Source organism: Aphelocoma coerulescens, chromosome 2, assembly GCF_041296385.1.
Source record: "Aphelocoma coerulescens isolate FSJ_1873_10779 chromosome 2, UR_Acoe_1.0, whole genome shotgun sequence".
NCBI classification, from domain to species: Eukaryota; Metazoa; Chordata; class Aves; order Passeriformes; family Corvidae; genus Aphelocoma; species Aphelocoma coerulescens.
In genome coordinates, this window is record NC_091015.1 from 119,377,203 (window position 1) to 119,392,992 (window position 15,790).

A 15,790-nucleotide genomic window follows, 5' to 3' on the forward strand; every position below is an offset into this window, starting at 1 on the left:
CAAAAAATAAGCACACATTTACAAAACATTGTATATAACATTATTACATTTCCAGAAGTGCTAAGACTTTTACAGGTCTTACTGATTTGACTCAACATCTCTGACAATCACAACAGGAGATCTGAAAATTATAGCCTATATTTGTATCTGAAAAAAAAAAAAAAAGTACTAAGTTTACACAGATGCAGGCTTCTGTCAGGGCATATCCTGATCCCTGCCTACAGCCTGAATAACTACGCAATATGCAGGACTGCTGTGCAAGTATTCTTGCCCTACAGCCATGAAGAAGAAGCAGTGCAGCTGCTGTTGCAGCCCATGTGCTATTGTAACAGGGCAGCTGTTGTAGTTCCTCACAGTTATGGAAGCATGTCCCGTACATGCCATGTTCTTTTAACTGCTTCACCTTGAAACAGGCTGTGCAGTAATTCAGGGTCAGCTTGCACAGACCTAGGGCTCTACCAAAGTCACAAGGTGGATATTCCACATGCAAGCTCCCAATGTGCCGTCTCCCATGTGGTAACAAAGATATGTTCAAACCTATGCACAGAGTAAATACATTTTGTACCAGAAATAAATCTGAGTTAGTGCACAGTTTCGGGGGTTTTTAGCTGGTCACACAAAAAATTTGGTGTTATTTCATTATAGTAAGTTGGTACTGTTAGTATTATTAAAATAAAAGACATTTTCTTCCCTGTTTCTCTTTGCACTTATGCTGACAGACCTCTAGCCCAGTTCATCTGCATATAAAATGAAACAAAATTTATAACAATAAGATCTTGCTCCACTTAACAAGGATGTATCACTCCCCTACCCCTCGGTAAATTATTTTGCTGGAGGCTACATCATTCTCTCTGAGTAGTATGTTGGGAGTTGACAGAGGCGTGAATAATTCGCGGAGTAGAAGCCTCCTCAGCCGAGCTGAGCTGCAGCATGTTGGGCTGGCCTTTGATGCAGACTGGTTGGGCAGGTTCCTGGGCGTCCCAGGAACCGGTCTGACGGGCCTGTTATGCCAACAAATTCTGGTATGATTCCATGCTCTCCAGAATGCAGAAACCTGCCCAGCCAGTTAAATGAAAGGCATATTAGGTTATCCATTGCACATTGTATATATCTTAGGTGCAGCAGATCTCCTCTCGGCATTCTCTAGTGTGGTCCACAGTGGCTTCCTCATCTCACTTACACTTGAGGTTTATAGCTGGAGGGGAAGTCAATAGTAAATATTTATCACCCCGACCAAGAACAGAACTTTTCACAATTCAAACAGAAGGGTGAGTTTTGAAAATCTTTCTTTAAAATTAATTTAAGATAACCTTAAGCAAAAAAATTCTCTGATGCTTGAAGGGTCTCTCCTTAATGTGTCTGAGTACTGCCAGTCTCTATGGCACTTGATGACAGGATTTTTGTAATTGCAGCTGTTTGAGCCTTCTTTGTGCAGCTCAATATCATCTGCTCTGTCTGCAGAGTATTTACTGGAGAGACAGTTCAATGAACTTAGCACGGGAGTGAGAGATAAAAACTCCACTGCCAACAACTTAGTATTTTGAGCCGTTCATTTAAGTATTGCTTATTGGTCTTCTCTTTTATACAGTGTTTTTATAATCCCTGCCACATAACAGCAGTGCTGTGCTAAGGCATAGTGCCATTACAGTAAGATGTGTGGTTACTAATTCTTGCCAGACTAACTTTTTTAATTGTTCAATTTTATAGAGTGAGCTACTTAAGCCTAGATTTACCTACTCAGAGTTAGCTTTATGGTAAGATAGGAAACTAACCTGTCATTCTTCCTGCTTTCTTTCTACATACTTATTAGAAATTTACCTGTTTAGAATGAGTAACGGTGGTGGTAATGGTAATAAAAAGCAGTGCTAGTCATAAAGAGTAGGCTGACCTGAAAGTTGTACCTGTATCTGCAGCTGAATCCATTCACAGGTTCTGTGTCAAATAAGAAAAATTAAACAGTGTGAAAACAAAAGCTGTGGAATCTGGTAACTGATTAACTACCGGAGCACAGAACTACTTGCTGAGCTGAATAGAAAGGAATGAAGACAGGTTTTGTCATGCCTGTTAGGACAAAATAACTCTTTAACTTCAGTAAATGTGAATCTTCTCAACTTCTGTGTAGCTACATTTAAAAAGAACCCTCACACAGCTACTTCCATCTCCCAGGAATTCTTGATTTTGTCTATCTTTAAGCAAAACAATTACTAGTCTCTTTTGTGATGTGAAAAAAACCCGTATCAGAGTCAGTGGATACAAACCACTAGATACAAAATATCTATACAGGATTATGTAAGACTTTATGGTACTCATGCAACAGGAAGCTTCAGTTATGTTTACTGCCAGCTATTTCCAGGTTGATGCTAGAATGAATATTATTCTTTTGTAGAGTGCCAAGAAAAAGGCCTCCTGAGTAGTTTTAAAAACCAATGAATTGAAATCACCTTCTCTTTAGTAGTGCTGTATCTGTGTGTAAAATTTTTTCTTCAAAGTGTGGCTAAACAGAAAAAAACATAAGAAAGTCTTGTAGTCTCAAAGAAGCTGAAAATATTCATCAGGAAAAAAGTTTAATTTTCTTATATTCTCTGTTGATTCTGCTATCAAATACGTAAGGAAAATTTGTTAAGGGATAAACCATTTTCCAAAGAAAAATTACATATGGCTGAACCACATGGTTTGCACAAGAACTCTGTGTCTAGCCTATAAAATGCTACAAGAGAGCTTTGATTTCTAAAGCTATAGGATTTTAACACATAACATGTTGAACATGTTTAAAATTCAAACTAAATAAACTATTTTTTCCAAATGCTGCTTGCTATCCTCTCTCCCTCCAGTTTATGTGTTCTGCTTTATTTGGGTCTTCTTCAGCTGCCTTTTATTTTTTAGGGGGCTGGAAGAGCAGGGGCTATTGTTTGGGGATTTATTTTTCCCAAATGGTAAGTAAAATATTACTTCCTATATGTTGTTTCTTTTCTGTCTCTGACTTCATGTTGTTCACTACAGTAAAAGACAGGTGGCATGATTTCGTGCACAGATTGGTAATCTTTTACTTCAGCCTTCCAAAGCTAAGATAAATATGCATAACTACTCAAAGTGGTCATGTTAACCTGTGAAACATCAGTAGGAGCAAAGCATTTCTGCATGCAGCTAACACAAATAGGTGCTGCTGCTTAAGCCTGAAGACCAGGAACGCTGCACTGGGGTCCTGCAACAGCATCCCTCAGGTTGGTTTTTTTTTGTTTCCCCTCCATCAAGACTTCCTAAGAGACCTGAGAGTTTCAGTTGAATAAGCCCTGGCAATTTCTGACTAGAGGAGGAGCAGTGAAAGCACTTCAAAGAAGAGGGTTCCTTAAAGTGAACAGTGTTACTGGCATCAGGGAATTTGACCCTGGCTCAGTTTCAAATGTGGCCACGCAAGCAACTCGAGAAGAATCAGATTCAACTAGTGAGGGTGATGGAGTGGCTCCTCCCTACTTCTCCAGAAAAAGCAACCACCTGTGCCAGACAGCAGTGGTGCTGTCTGTGGTCTGTGTGCCCTCCCAGCTGTAAGAAACCATGCTATTCAGAGCACTGCCATTTCCTACACTTCCAGTTCAAATCCCATTTAGGTAGCAGCTGAACTGTACCACATGCTCTTATTTGCTGCATCTGAAGTTGGACTCCTTTGATGTCCTTACTGGCAACTGCAACATAAAGTTCATTAAATGAACATGACTAGAGAGTTAAACAATATATTTATCTTTCAGTTGCAGATCTTTAAGTCGGGGAGGCTGTGAACACACTGGCTATGTATATGTATGTGTGATCTATTCCGTCTGATGCAAATACATAAGGACCTCACTATTTTATTTTATATATATATATATGTATATATATATGCAAAGAATGAAATAGTTACCTTCGTGCATAATGCAAATAAAATATTTAAATTGGATTTCCCATTGTAATTCAAAGCTGGTTTTAATCTTTACATCTAAATTTAAAGTAATATAGACAAAAAAGTAAGCTTTCTACTAATCTCTTGTAGCCCTACTCTGCATGCATATGCACTGAACGAGGTCACCTGCTGCTACCTGAGTGCTTAGAAACACTGATGCAGCCTCTGTACTACCCCTCAAAAAGGGAGGGGTGTGTGTGTGAATTAAAGGCTATTTTTAAGTATATCTGTGCTGCAACAATGCAGTACTCTTACAACAGAACTTCAGTTATTAGCTGATTTGCTGGTAAACAGTCCAGTCATCAAGAAGAAAAGCATTGCCACTAAACTGTAACTGAAAATCAACAGCTCCACCTACTATTACAGGATTAAACATTTCAGCCTATCCAGGTCTAAAATGGGCTAGGACAAAATAAGATTCCCTTTTTGCAGAGTTGCTCATGGATAAGTGTTCTGTCACCTAGTTTATTGTGCCACAGCAAGGGTTACTTTGAAATCTGGACACGAGCCATGACACCACAGGAAGTTTTGTATCTGTTCAAGCGCAGCAATGGTGAAGCATTTTTCCCACAGTTTTAATGCCTAGGTGTGTGTGATCACTCTTACGAGGTGAATGAGATGCAGTTCCAGTTAGACTCGTCATCTTAAGACACCCAGTGTAAGTCAGTGTGGAATATCAGACTTTCCAGTCGTTTTCTACCACGTTCAATGAGTTCAGTGGCCAACTATGTGATTACAGAGTACATAAAATCAAATAAATCTGGAAGGGAGATAAAAGTAAAGTTCAACCGTTAGTGTTAATCCGTTTTCACTTACTGTGGAGTAGATAAGGATAACACTGTAGAAGTCAGTGGATTTATATTGCTGTAAAGTTCAACATGAGAGAATATGAAAACAAACAGCTCACAGTTTATTGGGGAATAAAAGGGATAATTATTTGCCAGAGTGCTTCCTATAAATAGTAAGAAAGGTACAGCTTATGGTAAAATACCTGATCAATCAGCAAGAGGGCTATTTTATTGCTAGTTACCAGATCTGTATGTAGATTTGAGACATCTGCTTCTCTCAGCTCTGAGGAAATTATTAGTTGCCTACATCACAAGCTTTTAGATTACAGAAGTTTCAAAAGTAGAATGAAAAGCAGCCAACAAGCATTATTTAGAAAGACTGGAGTGTCTATCACAGCCTATTATGACATGACAGCTTCTTCCAAAATATGTAGCTAATCTTAGCTCCACCATATGTCTACTGATCTGATAATGGATCAAACTTACAATGTAAGCAATCTGCTGCTGAGCTCCTGAACACCACTTTATTTAAGTTGAAAAACAAGTGGTTAAACAATGGTGAGGAATGATTCAAAATACTTCAGAATTCATGGTATATACTTGATAGGAAACAAAAAGTATTTTCAACAAAGGGGAACAATAGATTGAAGCCAGAATCATGGACCATCTCTTGTCTGCCAGTACTTCAAAATACCTCAAAAGTGTTGAAACAGTAGTTCAGATCCAGTTTTATTTATGCTGTAGCTCCTTATTTATGATGTTTTCTTGAGACCTGAGTGATCTGAGTAATGTAAGAAGAGTTAGATGGAACAGCTACTAACAATTATGAAATACCTGAGCACCTAACATTTTAAATATTGCTATTAACTATCTAGAAGGTATATGTTTGCAGCACTGGCCCTTCCAAACTGATCACCATTGTGTCTTCTAGCCATGTCATCAAGCTTCAAGAGTTCCATACATACCAAAATGGTCCAGTGGAATCATGTGAAGGCAGAATAGTAACAGTGAAAAGCTGTGTTTTGTTTCTATTTCATCACTAAGAACTTCTTAAAATCAAGGGGTTTATCTCATTGCAGACAGCAGGGCTGGTCCCAATGAATGAAGGAACATTGATCTGCAATTTGTGAAAAAAAAATAACATTGAGAAGTGACAAAAAAGTTCAGCAGCCTTATGCTGTACTAATTATATGCGCCTACTGGTTTCCATACTCACATAAAACATAAAAATATGCCTAGGCTGCTCTGCCATAGAGTAAAATGACAAGCCATGGAAACTCTTAAGATCAAGAAGGCAGAAGGGAAGCACTGCAAATACTTCTTTGTGTAAACCCCAGCAACCAGATTACAAATCCTGTGGCACAGATAGATTTAACAGCATAGCCCTAAAGGCAAGGCCACTTCTGACACAGTTGTACACCCTGATGATCCTCTTCACATCTAAACCAGCAAGAACTTCTTTCAGGAAGGCAGGGGCAGCATGTGTTTCAGTGCAGGCTCTTGCACACACCCTTGCTTTTCCAGAGTGTTCTGTGCCTGCTGTAACACTGAACTGTGGCACCAGCCAGGGCCTGGCTTGTCCCCTTGGCTTTCCTCTGGCAGCTCTCTGTGGAAACCCCAAGTACCAGGCCACAGGAAGAGAGGGCTGGGACAACACCTGGTGACCTTGATGAATGAACATGAGCCAGCAGTGTGCCCAGGTGGTCAAGAAGGCTAATGGCATCCTGGCCTGTGTCAGAAATATTGTGGCCAGCAGGACCCTGTGCTTGGCACTGGTGAGGCCACACCACTAGTGCTATGTCCAGGTTTGGGCCTCTCAATTCAGGAAGGACATTGAGGTGCTGGAGCATGTCCAGAGAAGGGCAGCAAAGGTGGTAAAGTGTCTGGAGCACACGTTCCATGAGGAGCTGCTGAGGGAGCTGGGGTTTGGCCTGGAGGGGGCTGAGATGAGAGCTTATTGCTCTTTACAACCACCAGAAAGGAGGCTGTAGCCAGGTGGGGGTCAACCTTTTCTCCCAGGCAAGTGACAGGACAAAAAGAAGCGGCCTCAGGTTGCTCCAGAGGAGGCTTAGGTTGGACTTTAGAAAGAGTTTCTTCACAGAAGGGCTGATTAGACACTGGAATGGATGCCCAGGGAGGTGGTGGAGTCACCGTCCCTGGAGGTGTTTAAGGAAAGACTGGACGTTGCACTTAGTGCCGTGGCCTAGTTGACATGGCGGTGTTTGGCCAAAGGCTGAACTCGATGACCTCAGCGGTCTTTTCCAGCCCACTTGATCCTGTGATTCTGTGGCCGTACCACTCCCGCCACCTGAGCCCCGCCGGCGGGCGGGCGCCCGGGGTCCGGGCCGGGGGGGGGCGCAGATCCTGACTTCCCGCTCTCTCGCGAGAGCAGCGCGGAAGCCTCGTGAGAGCTGCCCGCGCGCCGCCTCCCTGGGCAGGGACGGCGCTCGCCGCAGTTTTTCCTTTTTTCCCGCCGTTGGCGCGCGGAGCCGCCGGGAGCCAACCAGGTAACGGCGCGCGCTCTCCTCGTCCTCCGCCGGGGAGCGACCGCGAGCGCGCCGCTCCCGCTCCGCCCCGGGGACGGGCCCGCCACGGGCCCGCCACAGCCCCGCCACAGCCCCTCCGGCTCCGGGTCCCCGCCGGGCGCTTTACAGGCACTGTCCCGCCTGCCCGAGGGAGCCCCGTTCTCTCCGCTTGGGAGGCTCCCGCCGCTCGGGAGAAGCGGTGTGGGGGACATGCCATACCGCTCCTCTGACGTCCCGACTGCGGGGTGTAACCCAAGCCTGGCGGGAAGCTCCCAGGTGTTGGTCATGGCAGGATTTCCCAGAGCATCCCGGCGTGTCTTTCGAGTGAGTTTTCTGTGCGGTGTTCTTGCAAGAGGGAAAGGAGAACAAAATTCACCGCCGGGAGGTACAGGAGAGTTGAGTTTGTAGGAGCAGCCCGTGGTTTTTGTGGGAATTAAGGCGCCGTGTGCTCCCCAGAATCCCGGAGGGGCGGTGTGTTCCCGGCGGGAAGGCATCAGCTCCGACAAGCAGCCTCGGCGCATTACCGGTGCTGATCGATTGCTGGAGGCAATCATTGTTGAAGCCGTGTTTTCACGGTGCCGGAAAGAGTTATTTGTAGAAAAAGAGGGAAATGGACGCTTTTAGGTGGTTCTATGAAAGCGTCAGTCGGCAGGATAGCAGCAAAGCAGGACATCCGGGAGAAGGGCTAGCACTGTGCTTCCATCCTCCCCCCACGCAGCTTCCACTTCTGTCCCTGCCTGCAAGTGTCCGTACATCCAGCTCAGGCTTTTTTTTTCCCTAAGGACTGGAAAGCACTTTCTTCGGACTGGAGACTAAGCCACCACTTTTATGACTGTGCAGCTGCCCAGGCGTGCTAAAGGCTCGACTTGAACGCTTCTTGCGGGCCCTGTATTTTAAGGGAGGTTCAACACTTGTAGGAAGCAGTGTATCATTTTGGGATCTTGAAGCAGATGAAGCTTGGGAAAATGCGTTGCTCTTTTTTCCCCTATTTGTAGTCGGTTAATGTACTGATAACTTGCAGAAACTCTGAGCGGGTTTTGTGCATTTTTTTTTCTTGCAGTCATCTTGGGGAAAAAAAACCCAAAACAAGTATTAGGGCCAGCATTTAGAGTCGGATGACCTTTCCGTGGAAATGAGTCATCTGACATACTTAAATATGAAACAGTAAGTGAAAGCAAGCTTGTTTTCACTGCCCTAGTGCTTGATAGAGAAAAAGCTTAATCCTGAAGCATCAGTTGAAGGTGCAAAGCAAGAGTTTGAAAGCCATTCCTAATGTCGCTAGGCAATTGATTCCATAAAGAAGCATTGTGAGATGGCTTAATGTGGCTGCACACCAAGTGGAGCATTTCATCTGCAGAGATGCAAGCAAACTGTTGTTCAACTTCTGGTGGAGAATTGTAGGCATTGCTAATTTGAAAAGGTAATTTTATTTTCTGTTAAGGACTTCTCTGAAGATAACAATTACTAACTTGAAACCATATACTGAAATAGGCACTGAATTTTCTATGGACAGAGCCGGTTAAAGCAAGTGTAGAGGTGTCTGCTTCAATACTGTAACATTTAAGTATCCTTATGCTATCGTAAACATACAGTTCAAGTGTTTCTGTTGAGAATAATGTTTTGTTCCATTATTTTTATTTCATTGTAAATACAGCCAGACTGAAAAAAAGTGACTTGCTTAGGACAGTGCACAGAGAGATGAGACAGGAGAATGGAACCAAAGCCTCCAAGCCTTACACTTGGTACTGACCACTGAACGTTTTATTGTGGTGAATCTGGGGGACCAGCTAAATGCAGTAGCTGCATGAAGGCTCTCAAGATAGGAAATGCAGCTTCTTGACTAGTCATAGACCTTGTATCAGCTGAACTGTGCCTTATGCCTCGAAAATTTGAGAGCAAATAGTTCCTTCCATTTGGCAATATAGGCACAGTGCTTGCTCAAGTTGCTAATTTAAGAATAGTACAAAATACCTATCTTTCTTTTTTTACTGCATTTTATATTACAGAGACATAGAGATAGCTATGTCCACCTGGTAATGACAGTCCCTGTTCAAAAGTGTTTGTTTAAAATTGACTGCATAAAAATAGGGAAAACTTAGAATGTCCAGTTTCACAGAGAGGGAACTGAAGGACAGCGATTACAGGAGTATTTCAATATTGGACACACAGTGCCAGTAGAATTGAATCTTAGCTTGGCTCAGAGCCAGATCTGAGTACCATGCTACCACTGTAGAATGCCTGAGGCCATCATCTCTGTAAGAAACCCTTCAAAACAAGTGAGAATTATGGGTAAATTGTCCTAAGTTTTGCAGGCAGTCAAGCTTTTAAGACAGAGCTATCTGACTTTGATAGTTTTCTCAAATATTGATGTTTTGGAGATTTATAGATTTTGAGATTAATCTCTTTTTTTTTTTAATCAGGGAATGGGAATAATTTCAATGTAGAATTATGAAGACTTCAAGGGGATGTGAGCTTTTCTTTGCAAAAGGGTGTAATTTGAATCCAAGTTTATATAAAGGATGTATACACACAAATCCATCTCTGATAAAACTTTCGTCAAGTGCTTTCGCTGGCAGCCAGATTTTGGCACTATGGCTTACTTTTGGAAAACAGGAATTAGACAGGAAAAAATAAAGACTCCTAAGTATTTTAATCTAATTTTAAGTTGATAGCTTTTTAAGGGGAGGAAAATTCTATTAGTTTGTAATTACCTGTAGCAAAATACTTAGTATCATCCAAGCTTTCAGGGTGACTAATCAGTATAAAAGTATATAAATATATATCCTCGACAAGGATAGACAGTAAACTTAGTATTTCATCCATGGCTACAAGTTATATTCTGATAAATTCAAATGTAAGTGTTGTCATTGTGTTGTTACAGATGTACACCTCTCTTCAGAAACAGTTTCATAACTATGTAATTTAAAATATAAAGTTTGAGAGTGAGCCAGTTCTGCAAGTCAAAGAAGCTGGGAGCAGGAAAAAGCAAGATGAATGCATCTGGAGGGAGCTGTGGGAGCCCTAGTTCTGCAGAACCTACAGGAGATTTCTTCAAGGAACTGTGGTCCAAACTGAAAGAATGTCACGATAAAGAAGTACAAGGTAAATCATTAAAGTTTGGGTTTGTCAGGTTAAAGTTGGCATTTGTCAGTTACCACAGGAAAACTTTGAACCAAAATACTCTGCATGGAACTAAATAGATTTTTAATGGTTTACGTTATGCAGAAAGTTGGACCTGATGATTACAAATGATCCTTAGAGATTGACCACCTAAGCCTGGTTAAACAGGATTAAACTATCAATACACATAAATTATCTGCTAGGTCAGTGAAGAAAAATAACACAGTGTTACATGGAATCTCTGCTTGCCGACAAAATAGTTAAATGTTACTTTATCTTTAATGGATTATGATTCAAAATTCCCAAACCATGTTATTCAATGGATTATTTTCCTTTTGCCTTTGGCTTTAGTTGCTTCAGATACATTAAAATTATTTGCATTGTTTATTTCCCCTAACTTGTGCAAAATCGCACTGCAGATTAATGCTACTGAAGTGAAAATGATTTCTTCAGATTTTAATGTTCTAAATTTTCTCAGCAAAATTTATAAGGTTTTTATAATATGATTATTCTTACTTTATGTGATCTGTGGTAGCAGTCTAACTACAGATTGGCTGTTGGTGTCTGTCCATTCTTCAGTAATTCAGAAAAGTTGAATTATTGCACCATATGTATTGTTACTGTAATATTGTTTTGCAAGTAGTATTCGTAAGGGTTTTTTTGCTAAAAACATAAGTTAACATTTTGTTCTGCTAATCTAAAGACACATGATCCATTCTTTTGAATGGGATTAAAACAGTATTAGACTGTATCTTCTAACAAGCATATCCTTACGCATGAAATAGTATTTATATTAGGCTGGAATAAAAGTGGGTGAGTTTTTTTTGAGTTACGAACTTTAGTCATGCAAGTGGATCTTTACCCAGACCACTTCAGTGGCCTTGGTTGTTTCTACCAGCCTCAAAACAGTTTCAGGTCTGTTCATTTCAGTTCAGTTATACCATCACTTTTTCATTTCAAAAACTATTGGAGATTATTGAATCGAGACTTTCAGTAGGAGGTAGGTAACATATATAATTATAAAACAATTTGCAGCACTGGGCTGTGACACTTTGTTGTTAATTATTAAAAAAAAACCCAAGCAACCAAAAAGCATATATCAATATGGAAACTGAAAAGAAAACTATAGCAGGCTTCTTTACATTAAATTTTTTTTTTAAATTGTTGATGGTTCTTTTTGGAGTGGGTGTGATGTCAACCACAAATAAATGCGGAAATACTGACAGAATGGGATCTGGCAATCTATGGCATGTCTGAACAACAAAAACTTAACTAACAAAAAAGCTCTGATGTAGAGACTTCTACTAAGTGACCCTTTCTCTAGTTTCTTGGGTGTGCAGCATGTGATTTTCAAGTTTGGGTTTTCTTTATGCAAGCAAGGTACTCTTTAGAATGCATGCAGGGTGTGGCCAGGTAATTTTGCCACCAGGCAGTCTTTTTCATGCCTAGCCCTTTGTCAGTATGTCCCACACCGTGTTAGGTAAAATTAGGTCTTCCATGATAACATCAAAGGCATGCCTGAAGGATAGTTAATTTTTTCAGAAGGTGGGGATCCTCTTATAGAAAATGGTACTGCGAGATATTTTAGAAACATCAAACACAGACTTGCCTAGACTTTGCTTGTGTCTGAAGTCTATAAATAAGAATTAAAATTGACTCATGAGTTTCCAATCTGAATGTCAGCAAAATTTATTTTAAAGGCGGTGGAAGGTGGATTAAGAGAAAGTTAGTAGTTGTTGAAAAAGCTTTTTGCAGGTACAATGTACTAAACACTGAAATGGTGGAATTATTTTTGTTTAAAATCCATGGAAAGCAGAATTTATGACACATGAACTTGACATGGTCAGACATGTTATATGAGTTATATCTATAGAACGTAGACTGAAGAATCCTTTAAACTCATGGAGTTTGAAAGGGATTTTATTGAATTTTGATATTGCTGTATTGTAAAGGGTGTGCTTTTCCACCATTATGTGAAAAAATCCAGCTTCTTGTTCTTTTAAACTGATCACTTGCAGAAAAATCCAAATTTTGGACTTCTTCAGCCAAAATAGCTATTATTTAACTTAAATTCATTATACGACAATGGGTAGGACACCTACATCCCAGTTTCCAAAGATGTTGGGTATGGCAGTGTCAGTTGACTTTTCATGGAGTTCAGAAGTGCTCAGCAGCTCAGAATAATGGTCATTAAAACTCTATTTGCTTTTATTTCCTATCTGTAGAATGTGTGGGACACTTGCATAGTTCCCAGAAAACTAAAGAAATTTAATAATGCTTTTTATAAACTGATTTATTTCTACAGGTGTTAATTCTTAACTCTGGCTTGAAATAATTATTTAGATGCTTGCTGCATGTAGATCTTATCAAGATGGTTTCTGAGGATTAATTCAAATCTAAAACTCTGTACTAAAAATATATATCAGCATAGAAATGTGAGCAGTGTTTTATAAAAAAGAAATAGTCTAGTTTTTTTCAATTATTGCTTACCTCTGAAAAGCAGAAGATATCAATAAGGAAAAAACTGTAGTCATAGAAGCAGAGAAACTTATGAGGAAAGCAATCTCATTGATTGCTTTTGGAAAGGAAATGGCTGGAAGTTCCTCAAAAGTAAATAATTATAGAAAAAGGAGCTGGAAGGGATTTTAGAAGGTCATCTAGTCCATCTCTGTACCCTTAAGGTAGGATTATGTCTGCGTCATTGCTGACAGAAGCTTGTCCAACCTGTTTCAAGAAATCTTCAGTGATAAAGATTCTGCAGTCTTCCCAGGCACTGTCAGTTTTAAGGAAGTGCATTTAATGCATTTGAAAATTCATCAGAACAGAAATTATCATAGCCATTAATTGAAATATTACAGCTATGTAGTCTAATCAAGCAGCAAGTTTCATAAAATAATGTTTAGTTAATCTGCCTAATGATAGTTTAAAGAAGGTCTCCATTGCTTTAATAGGTGTAGAGTGTCATTTACAAACACACTTAGGAGCTTTAGGTAATGTAGCTTTATATAGTCTGCAGCTTGTCTATTCCATAGAAATACTGTGTGAAAGATAAAACTGAATTGAAAAGGGACATCGTTTTATATGCTCACGATGTTAAATAAGGAAACCTGAAAAAACAAAGCTGCTTAAATGAGTATGCTTAAAAACTCAATACTCTGGAAAAGCAAAAGGAAGAGACTACAGCAGATGTAGTAATTCGATGCTCTTGGATAAATGTAACAGTCTGGTTTCCTGCCTTCTCATTGCAGTCATTTGAACTAAGGAAAAATGCAACCTTTAAGTAACCAGTGTAGTTCCTCCTGACTTCAGGAGAGAGGGGAGGTAGTGTTACCTGTAGCACAGTACTGGGCCTTTTGAGCCCCGCCTCTTCAATTGGTCGCTCAGGTTGCCAAAGTTACAATCCTAAATACTTGCTGAACAGACTACCTGTTCATACAGGAGATGCATTGTTGTGCAGCTTCATTCCTTCCGATGGGCGTGGAGCAGCTTTAAAGCAAGCTTTATAGGGGTTCTAATTGCAGATGCCTAATTGGCTTGATGAATAGCAACTACTTAAAAAAATAAACCCTCTTTCTGTGCTGATCTGCATGATAGAACATAACATCTCACAGGTGCTGAACACTTGGAGATAAAAGAAATCTTGCTGTATTTCCTAAGAATTTTTTTAAGTGGTCTGTCTGCATTTTTAACTCGTTGTCTCACTGGCATCTTGTAGCAAACATGGGTTCACTGAGTCTGTGGCTGGCTTGACATTTTAAGTGGCCTGAAGACTGAACCTTCTCAAGCAAGTAATTTTCCCCTTAGAGCTATTCCTAGTTGAGTGTGGTAGGGGAGAAAGAAAAGTCTGTTAGCTGCCTTAACCTACGTTTTCTATAGTAAGATGTAATATCAACTGTGTATTTAGGCTTAAGTTCAAAGTAGTCTGAAGTTTTCTTACAAGTGTTTTGGTTTTGTAAGTTTATCCTACTATCCTAAATGCATCACACTTTTGCAAGAGAGCTTACAAGACACCTAATGTTCAACGTGGAGTTGGTGGCAGCCTTTCATATTTAGAATAATCATGCTAGGAAATACTGTGTTATTTTCTGATGTGATATGAAAATTTCTCTTGGATTTCTGCTTAAGAAACTGCTCTATCATTGGAGTATGATTATTTCTGACTATTTATTTGGAGTAGAAATGGCCAGCCTGTGTGTGAGTAATGTCACTTAAATTTCCATAGCACTGTGTCCTGCTTGTTAAGCTGTGCTGTACTTAAATATTTTCTTGTCTCAGTGCACATACAAATGCACCCAAGACCTTGCTAGCAGATTGGCTGGACAGTGTTCTGTCCCCTGGGCTGTCAGCTGGCCACTCCTGCTGAGAACATCAGTTGCATTTGCAAACCTTTTTACTTCTGCACAGAGTGTATGGTTAGAGGTGTGAAACTCTTGGTGGGAGAAAAGCCACAGATGAAATATTCCTTAATTTACCTTCAGATCTTCCAAAGAAGCCTTGACTGAGAGGGTCTTGTAGCACATCTCCAATGAAGGATGTTGTCCTTCTGTGCTTTAAAGCCTTGAATCACATATTTTTAATGTTTCCCTTATGCATATACACTGTAAAACATTTCTCAGTTCAGTGATTGGATGCTTCATTTCCAGTGTAGTATTATGAATATATGTGCATGCAGAACATATTTTATGTCATTTATGTGGGAATAGTCAATGAAAATATATTGGCAGTGCTGGCTATTCACGTGTGGTTGTTTCACAAATGTGTTTTTATACCTGTATAAGTGGAAATCTGGGTGTTTGTTTAAGAAGTCCTTATTTCCTGGAGATCACAATGACTGTATTTGTTTCCAAGATCCTGTAGAACACACTCATAAAGTCCAGAATGAACCTTTTTCTCTCCAGATTAGTGACATTTTTTATCTCTCTTTGCAGATGACAGTGGCAAAGGGAGAGTTAATTTATTGTCTCACACATTTTTTTAAATCAGAATTCTATAGCATGTAATTTCTTCTTTCTATTTTTCAGGCTTACAGCTGAAAATATCTAAGTTGAAAAAAGAAAGATGCTTGTAAGTATTCATCCTAATGATCTAATTTATTGAAGGAGAGTCAGAGTCCCATTAATGAGCTACAATTCTTGTAAGATTTCACGGAGTCTTCCTTTAGATGTGTACAAAAAACTGCTCATTTTAATAATTCAACTGAAGTCATCTGAAGATGTACGGAGCTCTTTACAGGGTGTGTTATTTCTTAAGTACAATTTATAAATTAAGTAGTTGCTAATTTTTAATCTGAAATTATGAAATTATCTCTTGGTTTTGTTATTAGCCTAGTGTATCATAAGTTCTTCCATGTTCTGGAATCTTAAATTGATCAGTCAGTTTTCTAGATGAGAAATATTATCCACGTTGTCACTGAACAAATACCA

The 15,790-nt window shown here is 39.9% G+C and overlaps 1 protein-coding gene across 7 annotated transcripts in view; it reads left to right on the forward strand.

Moving 5' to 3' along the window:
• The first annotated feature begins 1,108 nt into the window (after positions 1–1,108).
• Positions 1,109–15,790, forward strand: part of RBBP8 (RB binding protein 8, endonuclease) — a 41,520-nt gene continuing 26,838 nt past the window's right edge. Inside the window, exons 1-4 of one of the 7 annotated variants that reach the window (XM_069004605.1) lie at positions 1,109–1,268; positions 2,884–2,933; positions 10,129–10,349; positions 15,389–15,431. In XM_069004605.1, coding sequence (XP_068860706.1) covers positions 10,238–10,349; positions 15,389–15,431 — 155 coding nt within the window. In that variant the 5' untranslated portion in view covers positions 1,109–1,268; positions 2,884–2,933; positions 10,129–10,237. Of the gene's footprint in view, positions 1,269–2,883; positions 2,934–7,114; positions 7,230–7,293; positions 8,668–10,128; positions 10,350–15,388; positions 15,432–15,790 lie in introns of those variants that run through there. The other 6 variants (XM_069004604.1, XM_069004607.1, XM_069004609.1 and 3 more) reach the window with 6 other exon arrangements.